General features: G+C 43.8%; 2 protein-coding genes across 7 annotated transcripts in view; both read right to left on the reverse strand.

Moving 5' to 3' along the window:
* Nucleotides 1-3,062, reverse strand: part of LOC138611505 (rho-associated protein kinase 2-like) — a 38,771-nt gene extending 35,709 nt beyond the window's left edge. For all 5 annotated transcript variants that reach the window (XR_011309613.1, XR_011309614.1, XM_069684688.1 and 2 more), the window contains exon 1: nucleotides 2,652-3,062. Coding sequence is in view for 3 of the 5 variants with exons in the window: in XM_069684688.1 (XP_069540789.1) it covers nucleotides 2,652-2,747 (96 nt within the window). In the remaining 2 variants the exon portion in view is untranslated. The remainder of the gene's footprint in view (nucleotides 1-2,651) is intronic.
* Nucleotides 3,063-4,305: 1,243 nt separating this feature from the next.
* LOC138610550 (sine oculis-binding protein homolog) lies at nucleotides 4,306-16,411 on the reverse strand. Of its 2 annotated transcripts, none has more exons than XM_069683330.1 (7): nucleotides 16,205-16,411; nucleotides 13,223-13,352; nucleotides 12,767-12,961; nucleotides 12,165-12,316; nucleotides 10,916-11,011; nucleotides 8,847-10,724; nucleotides 4,306-6,614 (listed from the first exon to the last, which is right to left on the reverse strand). In XM_069683330.1, exons 1-6 carry the CDS (start codon nucleotides 16,295-16,297, stop codon nucleotides 8,856-8,858), a joined length of 2,535 nt encoding a protein of 844 aa, XP_069539431.1. In that variant the 5' UTR covers nucleotides 16,298-16,411; the 3' UTR covers nucleotides 4,306-6,614; nucleotides 8,847-8,855. The 2 variants fall into 2 exon arrangements, with proteins under 2 accessions (XP_069539431.1, XP_069539423.1); XM_069683322.1 differs by having other exon boundaries at nucleotides 8,847-10,745.
* Between the last annotated feature and the right edge of the window lie 3,553 nt (nucleotides 16,412-19,964).

Here is a 19,964-nt window from a genome sequence, read left to right on the forward strand (position 1 = left end):
CCCGTAGGTGTAGGTGTGAATGTCAGCATGAATAGTTTGTGCCAGCCCTGTGATTATTTGGTGTTCTGTCCAGGGTGTATCCCGCCTCTCGCTTAATGTCAGCTGGGATCGGCTCCAGCCCCCACAAGACCCTCTGAAGATAAGAGGTATAGCTAAAGGATGGATGGATGAGAAAGCTCTACATATACTTTTTACACATTAAATAAAGTGTTCAAATTTAACAATTTTAATTTTTTTATGAACTTATTACAGTGCAACACAAAACAACACAACAAATCAATCCAACCATCCAGGTAATTATTGGCTACTTAACAAACGCATGCTTTAGCAAATGTTCAGTGCCAACAATGATTGGTGGGAAAAAAGCAGTAACACCTATTATGATTATGCTCACTGAAAAAGCTTCATTGATTCAGACCCCGAGTCCTTTGTTCTCCAGACAAAAAACACTTCAAAAAACATCTTTTGCGCCACATAAGTGATTGTGGACAAACAGGAAATAGTGATGTGAGGTCATTGCAGGTTAACTCCATCTCAATTCCAGGAAGTGACTCCAGCTTCCTGTGTGGTAGCTCCCTGCATTAAGCAGCACGCTGGCTATTGTTGCGTCCACCACCGAACAGCTCTGAACCACTCTGAGCGCTCTGAAAGCAGCTGACTGAAGGGAGAAAACTGAGAATGATGACTGATGAGCTTTGGAAGAAAATTGATTCATTTGACGTTGCTGTCTGATTACGTCATTGTGTAACGTAAGTTTGCTTTGCACTTGTAAAGTTAAGAGAAGTGGCTTAACTTGTGAATCATCAGCGCTGAGAATAGACAGGAAATATTACACAGGGAGGGTTTTTATGTGGAAAACATATACACAATCTTAAATCTCCTTTAACTGCCTCATCTGTTCATCATTCATCATTTTGAGCCCATTATGATCCCTAATATGACGTATCTATATAAGGTTATTATTTTGACCCCATTCTGATCCCTAAACATGACGTATCTATATATAAGATTATAGGGTAGGGGCGGTGGGGTAGACGGTAGCTCAGTCTGTAGGGACTTGGCTTGGGTCCAGTAAGGACCAAGCACAAATTGGGGCTGGTAGCTGGAGAGGTGCCAGTTCCTTTTCTGAGCTCCATCAAGATGTCCATGAGCAAGGCACCGAATCCCCCACTGCTCTGGGGAGCATGTCCATGTGCAGCCCTCTCACGCTGACATCTCTTTATTAGCGTATGTCCATGGGATCCTGTTTGTGCAATTTCCTCTAGGGGATTAATAAATAACAATAATGATAATAATAATAATAATAATATTTGTTATTCTTTTTCTATATCAGGTTATGGTTCTTATCCCATTATGACCCCATTATGATCCCTCACAATGACTCCTCTAATTATCATATTATCATTTTGCCCCCATCATTGTCGTTAACCATAGCTCATCATTTCATCGGGTTATCATTTTGACCCCATTATGATCCCTAGCCGTGATTCATTTATTTACTAGGCTATCAATTTGACCCCAGTATAAGCCCTTAACATGTCGCCAAGGCTACCATTTTTACTCCACTATGCCTCAGCGTGACTGGACATTCGGACCCCACTCTGATCCCTCAATATGACTCCTTCATTCATAGGGTTATAATTTTGACCCCATTATGAGCCCCAAGCATGATTGTCTGGGTTATTCTTTGGTCTTAATGTCACCAGGACGAGCTGACCGACAACCACTGCTGATGAGGTTCTGTTTATGTCAAAACAATATGAAGCAACTTCAGCTGTAAATGGATATACCCTTGCTGATTGAAAGTGAAACCATGTAGGAAAGCATGTTATTCCATTTTCTCAAGTATCTCTGGATTGTCTAAATGTTGTTAGTAAAATGTTTACGACTATTACAAATTGTGTTACAAGTACTGTGCTGAGAAATGGTGCATTACATAGCAAACCCACAATGTGAGTTGAGTTTTAGTCAGCTTGGTGTGGGATCCTGTCCAGAACAAAAGCTGCTCCATATCAGCTCAGAAATGTGTATCTGTTGTCAGAGTTTGGGCCAGAGAGGCTTAACAGTGGCAGTAGTTTTTATCAAAGTTGGCCCTGTACATTCTTAGGACAGTTCAGAGAGAGGGCAAATCAATTAGAGGACACAACATGAGACTTAACAGTGGTGAAGAGGTGAGAAAAGATTAATGAAACAACTAGATTTAAAGGACAGCACTAATTGATTCTCTGTCTTTATATTTAAAGGGCTTTCAGTTAGAGTCAGATTAATACCACTTTTCAAATTGTGTTTGATTTTGTATTATGTTCTAGCAATATAACTGTTGAATATATATTATGAATAAACCATATACAACACAGGAAAAGGTGGCTACACATTGAGTTTGGGGGGGTTTCCCTAAGCTGCATCCTTGATTAAAGGTCAAAGTAATGACAAAGAGCATTGTCCAATCATTCACTCATATAACAGTCTGTAGCTTTCTTTTTTTAAAGTTGTTTCATATTTGTGAACAGCAGCTGTTCTGAGACAACAAACGTGACAATTCAGGTGAACTGTGATCGCGAGAGAGAAATAACTAGTCTACATCATAAATTCTCAGTCTAACATTACACCTACTTACCTGTGGCAGAATGTGAAGGTAAAAGCTAACTCACCAGTAGTGTTTCGAAGTTTAATGCCGACTGTGGAGTCTTCATCAGCGACTCCAGCTTCTTCAGCCGGCTTTCCAGCCTGCTCTCCGCTCCCAGCATGTTCACAGCTCAGTGTATCCAGGTCAAAAGTCATGAAAAATCAAAAATTTAAAAACACCTGTAGGCCTGTTTTTTGTCTCGGCACACAGGCGGGCGGTAGCCGCACTCCGCTGCTTGACTCAGCTCCTCATGTCAGCTCCTCTGTGCGGTTTGAGTTGTCAGATTAATTATTAACTCGCTGACTAAGTCTTCTGTCTCACTGCTTTTTCATTAAAGTCTCACAGGAAAGTGAAACCGAGTGGACCGTTTCAGGGCCCAATGAAGGCGCGCTCCACTTTCAGGTGCGCCCAGTCTGCTCCCAGGTAGGCACAACAAAATCTGATCCGACCACAACGTGTAGGACCTGTAGGACGGAACAGGGACAAGTTAGACAGGATACGACAGCACAACTTCCGGTTAGAACTATCAAACTAAAACCCTTCTATTGAAAAATTAAAAATACTTTAAAAATCTTATAGCCTGTATTGTTTACCACGGAAGAGAGTACATTTAAAAACAGCTAAGTTGACAAAAATATAGAGATTAAAACATGTATAAAGTAAGAAAAGTGAAAATAGTTAAACTATGTCATTATAAATACTAATAATATTAAATCTATCAGTATGCCTTACAAAAAAAAATTCTTAACTTTTGCAAAAAAAGCTGGGGAAAAATACATTTTATCTGGTAAAAGTATTTTTTAAAAGTTGCAAGTCTAGTTTAAAGAGTAAATATTACCAGTATATGTACCCTATACTATATTGCTTACAATGGAAAATAGTGAAATGAACAAACAAACAAAAATTGGACCATGTTAAAAGTGAGGGAAGTCAAAATAATACAAATGATTACATATTATTAATGTTAACAAAATAAGTAAAATACATTTAAGGTAGTAAAGGTAATGCAAATATTTACAGTTTAAATGAGTAAAAATGTACTATATGTAAATGCTTGTACATCAATGCGTTTAAATATAAATGTACTGTATGTAAATTAAAAGTCTTGAAGTTGGGACAAAATAATCTTAATTAAAACTGATCGATAGCTTTATTTTGAAGGTAAAGCCGTACATCCGGTTTAATGTTACTTAATGTCAGCGACTTGACAAATCCTAATCACGTATCTATTCCCTCTTTGCATGTGTGTTTTGGGGACATGTCCAGCAGTTTTGTTCTTTATTTTCACACTGGAAAGTTGCCCCAGTCCGGGATACCACCGCCCCGCTTAATACCTCCAATCCCTGCTGCAGGAAGCCCTCACCAAACCGGAATTCCTGCCCTCTTATCTCATTCATCAGTTTTACCGTCACCGCTCAGGGCCTCGACCAACTTTCAGTATTTTAGGAATGTTGATGCGCTGCCTTGCAGACTGCTGGCACTAAAAATAGACATTTACAGGAATCGCAGTGAGTTAGCAGTCCTTATCTGCTGCATCAAATCTGGATAATTTAGGCTAATATAGGCTCAGTTACATTAAGAAGGTTACAGGACAACAAAGTTATGGGTAAGAGGTAGAAAGACATTTAAAAAAAAAAGTAAAGAGGTAAGAAAAAAGAAAGAGAGATTTCCTTGCTCTTAGAATAACTTTTATTTATTTTACTTTACAAAGAGGTCTCCACCAAAGCTCTCGGATAATGAATCTATATTCAAATACAAACAATCTGTGAATAATCTGTTCAGACAGTGGGCTAAATGTGTGACAGGGGAGGTCACAAAGTACCAATGAATTTCAGGCAACAAAAGGTCTGATACAAAAGTGTTTTGTTTTTTTCAGTCATTGGATTAAAACACATCCTGTATCAGTTCAGACATGGCAATGATAAAAATGTGCAATAAAACTAACAATGGCAGTCTTAACAATGTCTTTTTTGGCCTGTGGTGTCAGAGCAGAGGGCCACTTGGTGACACTGCAGCTATCTGTGCGGAGTGATGTCGTCACTGACTCATATGAACTGTTGACAAAGAGTCCCCTGGCCGGCAGACGATGACACTAACATGATGGCATGACCGGTGGTGAAGATGTAGGCTGGAATGAGTGGGGGGGGGGAAATGTGTCGCTTTTGTAGGCGCGCATACACACGCACGGAGTGATGTTGTTTCGGAATGATGGGTCACATTTGGAGTCATTCTAGGAGTAGGCCATGATAACTACTTATCCCAGGGGACTGTTGAACTCTTCATTAAGAGAGGCTGTGAAGGGCAGTCGGGGTCTTCTTGGTACGACACTGCTGTAATTGTAGGCAACATAATGAGATGTAAAGAGAAAATAATGGCAGCAAGATGTGGAGGATAAGCTATCTACTTGGCATCAGTCAGGTGGCACTGAGTGTTCTGTGTAATTATAGGGTATTCAGCAGACTGCCTATGGGCCTCTTGGTGCTTTCTTGTCAGGGAAGGGCAGGTGCAAACTTACAAAGGCAAACACTGCTCTCTAGTGGGGACACTGTATACAAACATGAAGGCAGGGGGCATTTAAGAGCATCCACACTCACAAAATACAATCATAAAAAGAAAAATAATTGAAGAAATATAGCACTTTTTTTGGTGAAAATCTACAGATGCGTCATCCATAAGTTAATATAACATCAAATAATATCTGTGTAGAGTTCAACTAGAAAAACTGAAATCTTACAATGGGATAAAAGTGATGAAAAAGCCTCTAAGTGATCAAATCTCATCAGGTTTCCCCGATAGCGGGAACTGTAATACTGATCGCTGCATACTACAGCATCTTAAGGTTGAGTATAATACCACATTTGGTAATATTACAAGCCATTAAAAACATCTGAATCAGAATCAGTTACACTGTCATGTGCCATGAATGCTCAGGATTTTAAAGCATGCATGGCACTTGGAGATCAAAGTGATTCAAATTCTGCTATGAAAGCTTTGGCAGATCAGGTGAAAGGTGAAGGAAGGTCTGGGAACACGCACATTTATGGACCAGTGTCATCATGGCGACTTAAATGTTGTCACACCATCTTAACTACTGTGTGTCAGTAGACGTCCCCTCATTCGTTCTGTGAAGTTTTACTTTGTTTTAGAGGATGTAACAAGAGCATCCTTTCTCCTCAATCGTCTGTCTTAACAGCCCAGCCAGGCTCTCTCCACACAGTGTGTAAATCGCCCGAGGAAAAAGTCTTAATCTCAGCAGAATTTCTCTCCTCCCTTGATGAAGTGAGCCGGGAAGAGAATTACAAGCAACCGGTTGTGAGGAATCAAACCTCAAAATTTGTATGTTGCTGTGTACCGTATTTAGATTGGGCGGCGAGGTGGAGGGGGAGAAGGGTATACCATTTTCCTGGCTGTCGATCAAAAAAATAAAAAAAGCTCCTGAAGTCTGAGCCCCTGTCGGCCAGGTAACCCAAAACCTGGAGTGGGGAGTCAGCGTGGGATATGGAGGAGAGGAACAATGTGGCTCTTTGTGCGAGGCGGGCAGAGAAAACAAACCGTTTCCCCTGGAAAGAGATCATGTTCAGGCTCCATCTGAGAAGACCACACAAGGCTGATCTGAGCCCTGTCTGCTGTGGATCGCAAGGAGAGGAGGAGGAGGAGGAGGAGCTCACACAGACACAGACACACTTTAGGTCAATGTCAGACAGGGAGAAGATCTGAGATGCCCCTCATCAAGACCACAACATAACACACGAGCCAGAAATACTCTTTGGTCCAAGACAAAATGTGTGACTGTGTTGTGCTCTTCCCCACGTTGACTTGTGATATTATGGCCATCTGGACTGCTTCCTGGATTGGCACCCTGCTGGTAGAGCAACTCTCTGGTGGGCTGACAGGCTGAGGGACTGGCTGGAGGGTGTTAGCACTGGCGTTGTCCACAAGAGGGCGTGGCACTGAATCTGGCACCGCCATACAGTGTTAAACAGGGAGTCTGTTCATTAGGTGGAGAGAGAGGGAGAGCAAGAAACAGAAAAAAAGTGGTGAGATGTTAAAGATTCTGGGCTGATTCTGAGTCATTTACATTTCTAGCATATCTAATATCAACCCCTCCTTCTCTGGACACTCAGTCCTTAATCCGCCCATTCTATATAAACACTGAGAACGAGGCTTTTACTCATGTCAACACTCTGATAACTGTCGCACAGGGCACAATCAAACCAAGAACATCTGGCCTCTTTCTCTCTCACACACTAACACAAACTCTCATTCAAACACACATATTTAACAGACGCACACACACACACACACGCAGATGTAAGGGCCAAACCAGGGTTCTGTACTCCCTCTGTCCCATTGCGTTTTAGTTTCAAACGCTCAGCGAATACCCATGTGGTGGGATCGGATTACACGGGGCTATAAAATATCCCAAATAAAGGCAAGGAAAACTGAGACGAGAAAAAAAAAGGGCTGTTTCCTGAGGTGAAATCCTCCAGTTGGCTGCAGATTCTGTCAGAGTGGGAGATTGTTTTAAAAACTTTTAGCACTGGAGACAATGGAACAGGACAGCAGCAACGTTGGGCTCAGAGGTGGCACAGCTAAAGTCATTCACATACGGCAGCCAGCTCCCATTACACACAACACGGGGTCATAAATCCGTCTGCACGACACAAGCAGCACGCTGTGATTTCATATGTATTGGTTACTAAGGGGACGCATGAAACCACAACAAATGACAAAGAGTTAAGTGGGAACTCATCTAGTGAAAGGGGATCTTTTAACTTAGACACAAAACATCTGGGGTATAAGATAAAGGTCGATGTTGTGCTTTCTCTATCGTCATTTAAAACATAATTATTAAGTCGACCCGTGGCCTTTGGAAAGGATTATGGAGGGAAAAGCAAGCCAGATGAAATCCAAACCATCTCTTTAATATCAGCGGATTATTCTCAGGGCATACAGTTAAATCGTAACATGATCTCATTATGGCGAGATACCAGGGGGTGAGGACATCGGGTGGTGTTACAGCCATTTGGACTACCAATCAGGCGAGTGAAATCAATAGGGCCTTTGATTGGTCCAAAGTAAGGAGGGATTTCTGTTGCACTCTAACAACAACATCTGGTTGGCAGTGGACAGCGGTGGTGAGTGAAGAGAAGGAAAAGGACTGAAAGGGGAGAGTAGCGGAGAGTTCTAAACTCGTACACGGGAGAAAAACGAGCCGAAGCCAGAACAGGGTGTCATTATGACATATGTAATGGGAACACTCTGGTTCTGCCCCTTAAGCCCAGAGCTCTATCACAGCGGAGGGTTAGCGTTCATATCACAGCGCCTTGTTGTCTGCCTGACAATCACTTCTGTCTCCACAGCGACCTCCGAAACATGTCTACATTGCCTCACTGTTCATACTGCAAGAAGCAAGACTTTGACTGTGGGGTCACCCTTACCTTGATCTGCCTCTCTGACTGGGTGTAAGGTTAGACGTACCATCGGATAACCTCAAGGTCAAGGATTTGATTAAGGAACAGCAATGAACTTCCTACCTCCTCATTCATTGCAAACTGCTCTCGATTAAAGCATCGTTGAATTGGTTAGTTTTCTGGTTATGTCGAAAACGCTCCCTCCACATTAAACAGGCATGCACTCACAAATCTGGGCTAAAACTGAGACTACAAAACAGGCTGCCATGCAAACAAAGCATTGTGACTGTCAGGTTGTGGTGAACTGATCGCCTTTCAAAGTGACTCTCACTGCCTGTGCCCTCCACCTCCTTCCCCTGTTGTAACCTTAGAGCCCAGAGGAGTGCCAGGTTACTGGGATTCTCTCTCGTTGGCGCCATGCTGTTTAGTGACCACGCGCATGCTGTGAGACCTGTGATTAAGCTTGGCCTGTGCGTGTTTGTGTGTAAATGTGTACAAGCACACATTTTCCAATCCCTAGTCAAATGGCATTTAAAAATAATTGCTGTTTTTAACTCAACCGACATAGAAAACCACATGGATGGGTGTACCCCAAAAAACAATGCAATGGGATTAGGAAAGTTAAGGTTAATACAGAAGAGTCAACTTCTCTCGATCTCTCAAATGCCCTGATGCAGTAAATCCCACCCACGTCTTGATAACGAGGTACAGTATTCCTCTCCTTTCTCCAAAGTGTTATCGGATATAACAGCTAGTGGAAGCAATGCTATCTATACTTTGCCACGCCTTGTAATAGAATCTCTCACCTCCATCCTCTACTTATTCTGATCACGAATTCGTAGGCATCGCCTCTTCAGAGCTGGCTCCATGTCTCCAGCACTGGGGATATTAGCAGGGCTCCGAAGGCTACCCTTGTCCCTGAGTTTGGGCAAGAGCAGCGGGGTGGTGGTGCCACCCATCTTTGGTGCTGTTGGCAGGGCATAGGCATGGTCCTCATCGGGAACATGGGGATCCTCTCCAACCTCCCCAACTATTGCTAAGGGTTCTTCTGACTGACTTACTAAGCCCTCAACCCGCACTGCGCCAACAACAGAGCACTTGTTCTCTTTGATAGCCTCCAGCTCACTGACGGCTGGATCAGGGGTTGGTGCTGGTACCCTCTGTATTAAGGAGGAGTCCGGACTGGCAGGTGTTGAGGAGGAGGACATCCCATTTGGACCAAGGTCCTGGGATGTCAGGGCAGAGGATGTGGCATCATATGGATGGCTGCTCCCATTTGGGCTGGGTGGCGTGCGTGAAGGTGGAGTGTGGGAGTCCTGCCGGTGGTAGACGGTGTCATGTGAAGGGGACTGTGGTCTGATGATGTTGTGGAGCCCTGATCTGGTACCCTGCCCTGTTCCTGACTCCCCAAGCCCTGATACATCCACCAATCCATTGGCACTTGGCCCAAGCTTTACTTGGGTCCTTTGAAGAACCCTTTGGATGACTTGTCGCTCTGACTGTTGCTGCTTATAGTCCGTCGGCCCCTCCGACTCTGGGGCTGAGCAGGGGGATTCATTGTACTGTGCCCTGGGGGAAGATGCTCCACTGTGGGGTGTTGATGTTGGGGATGGGAATGGCCTTTCTGATTTGACCCAATCTATGTCCCTTGTGCTAGGGTCACTTGGTGAGGTTGCACCCAGTTTGTTGGCTAACAATCTGCTGTTCCCTTCAGCAATCCCTGGAGTTGGCGGTCTTGTAGCCCTGGATCTTCCCCTGTCTGTCCCATCTGGCACGGGCTGGATTACACTTGGAGTTTCTAGGGTTGCCTTTGAAGGGACTGGAATGGGGATAGGAATGGGTATGGGGACAGGTAGGGGAACAATGATGGGATAAGGCACCATGACAGTAGGTTGGGGGAGAAGTGGGCTAAAGGAAGGAATACCAAAGTTCATAATGGGAGGCATTGGGACAGGACCTCTTGGCATCATGTTAAGAGGAGGGGAGTGCAAGCCAGGGAAGTAGGCTCCTGGGAAGGGATGCATCAGTCCAGGGGGATTCATGGACGAGGATGTGGGGGGCTGCAGGTGTGGAGAGTGAGGAGGTCTGTGGATAGGGCTGGAGGAAGGGGCTGGGTGTCTAGGGGGGTTGGCATGAGGGCTTCTCAGGCCCTGAGCATGAAGAGGAGGTCTGATGAACGGCATGTGGATTTGAGGTACCGGCTGATGTTCCAGAAGGGGACGAGGAGGAGGTGGAGGATGGAGGGGAGCAGGATGGGTTGACACCTCCACAGCATGGGGTTGTAGAGGAGGCTGGATGGGTCTCTCCAATGTCCTCAACCCAGAGACAGTGAGCTTGGAATTAGAAGAGGAAGCCTCCGATGGGGAAATGGAGGAGGATTCTGCTGATCCATGGATTGGCCCTTTGGGAGAGAGGTTTCTATGACGAGCTTCTCCTGCACTGCTGCTGCTGTGCCAAGAATCAGGAGTGAGGAGCTTTTGACCCCCCAAACTGCTCTCCGACCTCCCTTCCTGGTTGGTTCTGCTTGGGCTGGAGCTAGTAAGAGCGGCTCGGGCCTCTCGATAAAAAACATCCATCTTGTACTGATTCAGACATTTGGTGCTGCAGAACTGGAGTCGTTCCTCACCAGATCCAAAGTCCAGGTATTCTTTCGTGTGACGGACGTGCTTGCACCAGTCACATACCTGTGGTACAGGGGAGAGAGACTGTGGAGGGTCACTAAATGGATGGATCCTAGCTGAAATACCGTCTAATCTTTACGTAAGAAGAGTCTAAGCTACAGGTGTAGGGCTGTTTTAATCTTGTAATTTTATAGCATATTCATAATATGACTTTACATGGTAAAACAAAAGATGCATTAAAAGTGTCCTCTTACTCTGACATTGCTGTTTATCTTCAACACCAGTCTGGGCGAGTCCTCTGTATGGGGATGCTGAGGGGATCTCTCACCGTGGAGGTCTTCATCTCTGGCCTGACAGGGGAAACCCACAAAGTGACATATAAGACAGGAACCACTATGAGACAACTTATCAGATCTGAGTTCACCCTACTTTTGAAGAAGAAGCAGGAAAATGATATGCTGACATCATTCTGCTGCCATTAAACCAAACTTGACCTTTTGTATTGAAAAAGGTGTAATGAATTGTGTAGTCATCAAGGGAAAAATAAGTTTGAACATCACGCATGGCACAAAGCCTGAAAGGTCAGTACAACAGGGAAAGGGAAATCCGTGTGTTGTGAAAGAAATAGCATTCTCCAACTTATAATAGGGAGATAATGCAAGAGATGTATTGTCATATTATTAGTGGCCTTGCCCATATTAATATAGGAAATTCCTCTTGATTCGTGTAAGCGGATCTGCTGTGGGTCTGAGTGCTCCCCCATTTCTGTGACCCATTGAGTCGTGTTGAGTTACGAAACATGAGGCAGCTGAAGGTAAGGTATGCACTGAAAGTGGACACCTCGCCCCAGGCCTCCTGGCTTTCCTCTCAGACAAGCAGCGACAAGCCAACGGCAACGCTTTCCTCCCCGCCTCAGAAAAACTAGAGGGCTTGTTGCACACAGCGTCTGCTCAGCCCTCCTTTTTGTCTCCGTTGTTGTGTGAATAAAACCTACCACAGTATAAACAATAGTGGGGGTGAAAAGCGATACAGCTGCTTGTCACACCGCACATCTAAAGAGGGTATATCCATGTCGTAATGGAAGGTGAAAAATTGTGGCAATGTGCACCTGAGCTGTTCACCAAAGTTGCTTTCCTGTTCTGCAGACCCAAGACACTTAATGGCCCCATCTCCATTAACGCGAAACTGATACTAAGTGTCCTCCACCAACTTTGACCTCCCTCCCACCATTCCTATACTGGCTCCTCCGTATCAACTAGAAAGCGTGTTCTCGGAGATCCCCCCTTTTTAAATTCCGGTAAATTAATCCATCAGTTATGACCTCATAAGATCAAGGGTATCTGTTTCTGAAAGTCTGTTTACCTGCCAGAGATCATTTCATGCCTGGGTCTCCTGTGTACGTTGGGATTTTCAACATCTCACCGACAAATGGACAAGACACAAATAAATGCATATGACCACCCAGCTGTTATGGTTTGTACACACACTTCCTTTACTACTGACCTTATTGCGTTTGAAGTAGGCCCGTCTGCAGGCGGCGAAACACTTCTCACTGCAGAAGCTCTTGAGCTCTGAGCCCATACACAGGGAGTAACGCTTTACTCCTTCCTTCTGGCACCAAACGCACACTATCTGCACATTTTGTACATCTTCCACTGAAGGGGAAAGCAGAAAGAAGGTTCGAGGTCAAATAATTAGTCAAATTGCGAAGGATAGATGATGATTACACCAGCCGTATTAGAAGTCTTAACCTCTAAATGTCTGTGAACAGCTCAGTGCTTTTCAGCGGACTAACTAACTGTGTAACAACTTAATCTTACAAGAAGTCAAGAGACATGATTTAGCTGTGCTCTTTTCGCCAGGAACAGATCTCTAAGCTAATTATCTGGTCATGCACATTATGTCAGTTTGTTAGAGAATCAGAGTAACTTGGCCCTCAGCTGGAGGGGCTCCAAATCATCCACTGGGATATATCCTACCATGAATAGGACCTCTTACATGTAGAAACAATATATCAAGGGTTGTGTGTGCATGTGAGAATGCTGGGGCAGCAATGCTATAAGCTACAATCAAATCTATTTATGTGTAGTCCCATGGCCCACTACCTGCTGATGGCTTTATGAGGGGAACAATGACGGGGGCACTCTTGTGCTCTTTGGGGGTGGTCAGGGACGAGCTTGTTGAGGAAGAGGATGGTGAAGAGGAGGGGACACTAGAGGACTCTCTCTCTCCGCTCTTCATGGCGAGAACAGAGTGACCGACCTTGGTTTCCAGGCTCTTCGGTTTTGGCAATGAGTTTTCTGAAAAACATGTATGCAATTGAAATCTAATGACTCAGATTTTTCCGAAATGCAATAGCTTAAATCCTTGGTACGACTGACAAGATGCTACAATAACAATGCGCAACAATAGATGTATCTGAATGAATGAAACTTGAGAACTACAGTGTGTCTAGCAAATTTGAACAGTGACTCAATGTCTGCACTGTAACCTGCAGAACCTGTCGGTGTAAATTCAAGAAGGCTCGTCTCTATCAGTGAACTGATCACACCTGCCCTCACCTTTAAGCACAGACACATGCTGCCTCCTCTCTCTGTAGTTTCTGATCTCGTTGGCCTCCGACTCTCTGAGATCTACCTTGTCGTAGCCGTACCATCCCAGCAGCTCGTTCATGGTGCTTTCTGCAAACGTCTGCATGAGAAAAAGAGGCAAAGAAATCACTGATTAACCTTCCATGTAAAGGGATAGGGTAACAGAGCCACTGCCTGCCTGCAAATGGGAAATTGTGAGCGTACATCTTAGGGTTGTTAGTGGAACTTTTTATCCTACGTTAAACATAATCAGACCTCCCTACTCTGAATCAATGTGAGGGATTCTTTCTCAGCCCCGGCCCACTTTGGAAATGAATACGGGCACAGTGGAGTACAGTATGACGCTTTTTCCATGATGTGTTCAAGTTGTTTACTCTTGCTAAATCTGAGACGGAAAGGTTTAAAACCTAACACCGGTGTGAAATCTATGAATCATCCTTTGTTTATCTCTTTTAATTGGAAAAAAGAGGCAGAAAAGAAAACTGTTCTCCACAGATGGGATGTGTGGTCTGTCTTTTTTTTTTTATTACGACCAGATGAAAAAAAAAAAAAAACACAACACAAAGGTCTCTCTCTTTATCCACCCACCTCTCTCTGTGGCTTTGGGAGAACCGGATTGGAGGAGAAACCTGATCCGGAACGGGGAGAAATCAGAGCGGGACACCCTACACCACAGCGAGGTCCCACGGTTCTCGGAAATGCCCCACTCTTCTCTCCTATGTCCACCACTCTCTCTCTCTCTTTACCCAGCTTTCCCCTGTCCCTCCCCTTGTCTCTCTACCCCCCCCACCCCTCTGCCTCCCATCTTCACCATCCTCCCCTCCACCTTCCAGCCATGACACCCGACACAGCCCTGCCTCTCAGGTTTCACCCTTTTCCAGCACAGCCCGGCCTGCTGTGGCGGTGTTGTAGTGCTGTAGTACTGACTGCACATTCTTTCCCCTGCTTTCCTCACTCCGACCTCTGCTCCGCTCTCGGGCCTCAAAAAGAAATGGATCTCTCCCTTGCTTGCTCACTTTCTGCTGTGTGTGTGTGTGTGTCTGGGAGAGTGTGTGGGTGAGTGCACGCAGTGGTATCATATCCAGCTAAATATGCCTAACGATGATTAAAGTGAGGTATCCGGTGTCTGGTGCTGCGCTCGGGTCTGACGTGGAGGGAGTAGGTCCGAATGTGGTGTTGAAACAGATGTATTACAGAGACAACACTCGGCTGGACCTCAGCTGAGCTGGAAATCGGCTTTCCTGCCTTCCTGTCTGTCTTTTTCTCTCACTTTTTCCTTTGCCCTTTCATAATTTGACTCATATTAAAGGTGCATGTCTCCAGGATTAACTCTAAATTTGAATTCTTGTGTGTTGTGCCGATACCCATTGTGATACCTAGGCTTAATTATAGGCCGATACGAAGTACTGTAACACTGCATTGTTTTTGTTTTTGTTTGTTGTCCTCAAACTATAATCTTCCTGAATCCAGTTAATATTTTAGGGGCTAATAAATGATGGCATCTGATCGGCGCATTAACTGGCATACTCGCTGATACCGGATACTGATATCTGTAATGGTACCAATACTGGTAGACATAATGATATCGGTCTAGTTTCCCATCAAATCTAACAGTGTTCTGTGATGTTCTGCAGGAAGACAACACATTAAAGGCTCCTCTCCCGTACGCATACAGCCCAGTATCACTTTCTCTTTTCTTGTTAACTAAGAACTTTTTTATTCACCCACCCCTCAACTTCCCACAATATTGTTTTTGTTTCTTTCTGGCAGTTCAGACAAACATCTGCTTTGTGAGAGTGACAAGCCATATCCCAAACCACAGAGAGAGTTGCAGCCAAAGGCAACAAACCGGGGCCGACCCTGAGATTGAGCCCAGGCAGGGCTCACATCAAGCGGGGATAGCGTTTCACATGTTTTGATTAAAATTAGTTAAGTTGTAACACAACACCTCCCCTGGATATCAAGCGCTACAATCCAAACCACTTACACAAAAAGCGCACATTTCCTCTCTCACGAAAAGGCCAGAATCCCCCCATCATCCCCCGAGAAACTGCATGTCTTTTTAGATTTCTGAGCTCCTGCTTGAGGGAGCTTCGGGTATCCCTTACCACCGCAGTCGGCACTCTCAAATAGCCAGTGTCCGAACCCAAACAAAGCAGACAATCCAGGGATTAGTTTCCATGCAGTAATGGGCTCATAATGGTGGGAGGGAATCAGGTCTGTTACTGTGATTGAACTTGCCTGTGAAGTGACTGTCCTTTAAAAGCAACAGAAGAGAGATTCTTTAAGGACCTGCCCTGGTAAACATCTTCTCTGAGCAGGAACTGTAGATGGCACTGATGATATTTGCATCATTAAAACTTCTGTGCAAGTACTTTACTGTTTTTTTTTTTAACAGTGTAAGGCTGAGGTGGTGCTGTTCAGAGAGTATGAGGACATTGTCTTCTTTGGTAAAGCATCAGGGCAAGTCTCTGTGGTGTAGCAAGTGTAGGAGCGGCGAAGAAGTGACGCACATCTGGATCTCCGCTGGACATTAGCGTCCGGCCACAGCTGGCCTGACATGGCGTCACGAGAAGGCGAAGGCCAACCTACTCTTCTTCACTGCGAACAACTATAATTAAAACGTCCCGTGATTCTCAGCTGTGTGTCACATTTTGACTTTAGATTCATTATAAAAAGTTTATTATAGAATCACTTTTTCAGCTTTTTGGGTGCAAACTTTCAACTTTCCCAGTGATTTATCTTCATTTGAAAGGATGGAAAGTGTTCATAAAGTATTATAGCGCTTATATTAATAACACAAGAAGCGCATTCATTGAAAACAAACAACAGAGCGTGTCTGATTATACCCAACATTGATTTGTGCGCAGTTCACTTTCTCTCTTCTCTGAGTGAGAATACTTTCTCCGCGTACATTACCTCTCTTTAAAAAGTAATCAAAGTCGCTCTCACCTTCATCTCCTGGTTGATCTCCCTCTTTACAGGGTGCGCAGGTTTCCTGCTGCGTTTATTTTCCGGAGGTCTCCCTTTCTCCATCTCTGGCATAGTCCTGGTCCGGCTGGATCCGATCCGGATCAGAGTTGGGTGTCAGCGGGAGTTTTGTTTTTAGCGGAGTAGCGCAGAGTGAAAGCTGTCACTCCCGGTGACAGCGGCTGTCATTCCCGGTCGTCTGAGTCCCTCATCTAAGGGCTTCGCACCATCAGAGTCCACTGAACATGCGTGCGCTCCGGGCTGGAGGCTCCACCGCCGAACAATCCCCACTCTCTCTTCTGCAATACTGCCACACACCTGCAGTTAACAGAGATATGACTTCCGGTTGGGACCTTCAAAGTAGTCTCTTAATGACAACTACGGCAGTGCGTTTTTAGAACCAAATGTAGGATAAGCAGGGTTAACTATCAAAAGCTAAACACGGAACTCTGAGGTTGGAATAAATATAGTAAAAAAAAAAATTAATTTTAATTAATTTTTTAAAGGATTTTAAATAATTATGGTCAACATTTATCATTGGTAGAAATGCAAAACAAAACAAAACAATAATTTAAAATATATATATAGTTTTATATATTATATTATATAGTATATTTACAATATTAAGACTAATTAGCTCTGTTCAAACTCTGGAATAAAACTTGCACATGGAAATTTTATGTGGGAAATACAACAGGAAAAACTGCCCATAACTCATTTAATATTTTAACTAGGAAATATTGCACATCTTTAAAACAAACGATGGTACGCTCTGCCTCCATTATTTGTGTATAAATGATGTTTAATGCCCTGCAATGATCTTATGACATGAACACTTTTATTGAGAAAGCACATTCGCCTCACTTCCTGCCTTTTAGGTAATCTTCCCGTGTAGCTTGACGCTGCCCTCTCCGGATTGGGAAGGGAGGGCCCTCTGAGTGGATGTAACCCAACACTTGGCGCCCACCCCTCCCAAATCTCAACAGATAGATTTCATGAGGAATGCAAAGACTGTGTTTTATCTGAGGGGACACAGTACAAACACTGTACAAATACTCTTGTCTTAAAATAAAGAGATGAAAAGAGTGCGGTGACTTCAATGATACCATGGCAGAGAGGCTTTCTCACATGGCATCTGTTTGATCAGTGAGTGCTTCAGTGAGTGTGTGTATGTGTGCGCACAAACACACCTGAAATGTCCACATATGGGCCTTTAACCGCCCTTTCCCTTTTAGGAAAACTACAACATGCCTGAGGGCAGGAATTGAGTGTGTGTGCCTAAACAACAGCTTTGAACATAAACATTTGTCCCCTGGTTATTCTTGATGGTAAAGGCCAGTGGATTTATTACCCTATCATGTTTCCAGACGCCTGATGGAAAGATGGAGGGGATCAAGTTGCATTCAGCAACACAAATACACTTCAATATTATTTCAGACAAGTTGGACAACTTTAATTACGTTGGTATTTTACTTCTTTTTTAATATTATTTTTTATTCTTAACGTCATAACGTAACCGACATGTAAGTTGAAACTCCACATCTTGTTGACTACTAATTGTAATGAATTTAGGTGATACATTTGGTCATGTTATCACAAAATATGTATGCAAACTGGACTCCTTAAATGTCTCACTCTTGCAGAACTTTCACTCAACCCCAAACAGAAAGACAGACAGATAGAAAGACAGACAGGACAGCAGGGCTGTCTCAGAGCCTCTCTCCTCCCTGGGACCTGTCTCCAGCCGTCCTCGCTCTGCTCTGGTTGGAGGAATCCAGGGACCGAGCTCGTGTAAACAGAAACCTGATCCAGTGCTCAGGGCTTAGGTTTCGCCCCTCCGTACAGCCGCTGATGACACCTGATCCGGCCCGGCTTTGGGAACAGAGCTTATCTGATGCCTCACAAAAGGCCCCTCACATCTGGTGCCTCTGCAGGGAGCGCTGTCCCTTTAGGTTCCTCTGGGGGGTGAAGGCGAGGATAAGACCGTCTCATTATTCCCTCAGAAACCTCCTAACACAAACGATAGAGGACTAGAGACACGTCTAAAGTTACAATCCCCAACATCTGGACTGAATCATAAAAATTGGCCACTTTGTGTAACATTAGTTGTATTATCGTCCATGGATATATGACTACAGTGAAAACACCCTGTCAATTAAGAAGATGATTTAGATGTTGTACTCCAGTCTTTACACAGGATATTGTACAGTGTGATCTCCTGAGGTTTACAGTTATACGTGTTCACCACTAGGGGGCGATGTTTCCCCATTGGCTTTGAATAGTTGTGTCATTGAATATAGCCAAATGTTTTCCAAGTCAAATTACATGCAAATGCAGACAAGAAAAGCGAGTCTGTGTCTCTGGCCCGAAGATCAAATGATTTGACCTGACGTCTACAAAACAAGTTTGATTGCATTTTTATTACATTTCACTAAAAACTAACAGCATCTGACAGCCTGCTTTAAATTTTATTTTATTCATTTTTTAAAAAATCTATAATTTCTATAATCATAGTATAATATTTAAATTATGATCCACATATGGTAAATTAACTTGTGACCAAACAAAGCCAAAATAAAATCATGTAATCAAATCCAAGTAAAGCCTAAAAAAGTGACAAAGTTAATGACCACCAACTTTAAGAAGAAGCCATTTGGATGGTGTGAATGCTTTAAGGCTTTTAAAGATTTAAATGCAGTATAGCACAATTCAACAAAATTTTGTCTCCGATAAATCCTTAAAAGGTTTGTTTAAAGATGTGGGCCAATTTCAGGTCAATTAGTCTTAACACAACCTCATTCTAAACACCTATAAACGTTGTCTGTAGTGTAATAAACTTGTTTAAACCAGCCAATGAATAGCCTTTGATTAGTGACGCATACTCTCTAATAACAGTACAGAAACCCAATCATATCATAAAACCAAAATCAGGCACGTGCACAGATAGGACCCAAGGGAGATTTGAGCCCCTGCCCTTGTGACCCCAGAGTCGAAAAGTGCCCTTAATTTAACATGACTCGGTCAAAACCTAGCATCTGGCTGACCGCATCAGGTCAATGTGTACTTTTGTGGGCAATGTGTTACAAGGTCTGTCCATATGAGGCCGATGACAACGTGTTTGAAAGCAGGTGCAAGCTGCAGAGGACAGCGGACGTGCAGCAGAGGAGCAGCCCTGTCTACTCCCCGAACAAAGTATCCAGAGCCGTATAGACAGAGAGTCGCGTCATTGGAGGTCCAATATGCTCCATGATCCGCCATTGTGATGTCGGAACTCTCTCTCTACGGCTGTCAGTCAGACATAGACATAGACACATGTGTAGGGCTGACCCCTACGGTCAGCCAAAAAATATATATAGGCCTATATTATTATTATTTTTAATTCTATCAAATATAAAGAAATGTAAAGTAGTAGCCACAAAAAATATGCCTTAACAATTAAGGAAGAACCCCACATTCCCCACCCCACCCCCTCCCAAATTGATTTCGTCCAATCAATAAATTAACTTTCAACGTGTCTTGACTTGCCACCTTGGTTCGTTTACAGTGAATATCACTCAGGTAGGAAATCAACCAAAACCCTTACTTTACATGTTATCCATTAAAAAAAGAAACTTCTCAAAGAAACCACTGATCTAATGAGACTGAATTAGTCTAAACAACTGAACGCTGACTGACTGCATTACTTTTATGAAAACATGTCAAATCTGTGGTTTCTTAGTGACGTAATGTGGTTCAGTAGAAT

The sequence above is a fragment of the Semicossyphus pulcher genome, unplaced genomic scaffold, assembly GCF_022749685.1.
Source record: "Semicossyphus pulcher isolate SPU_LCO1_2020_fin unplaced genomic scaffold, fSemPul1.0.p SCAF_11, whole genome shotgun sequence".
Lineage (NCBI taxonomy): Eukaryota > Metazoa > Chordata > Actinopteri > Labriformes > Labridae > Semicossyphus > Semicossyphus pulcher.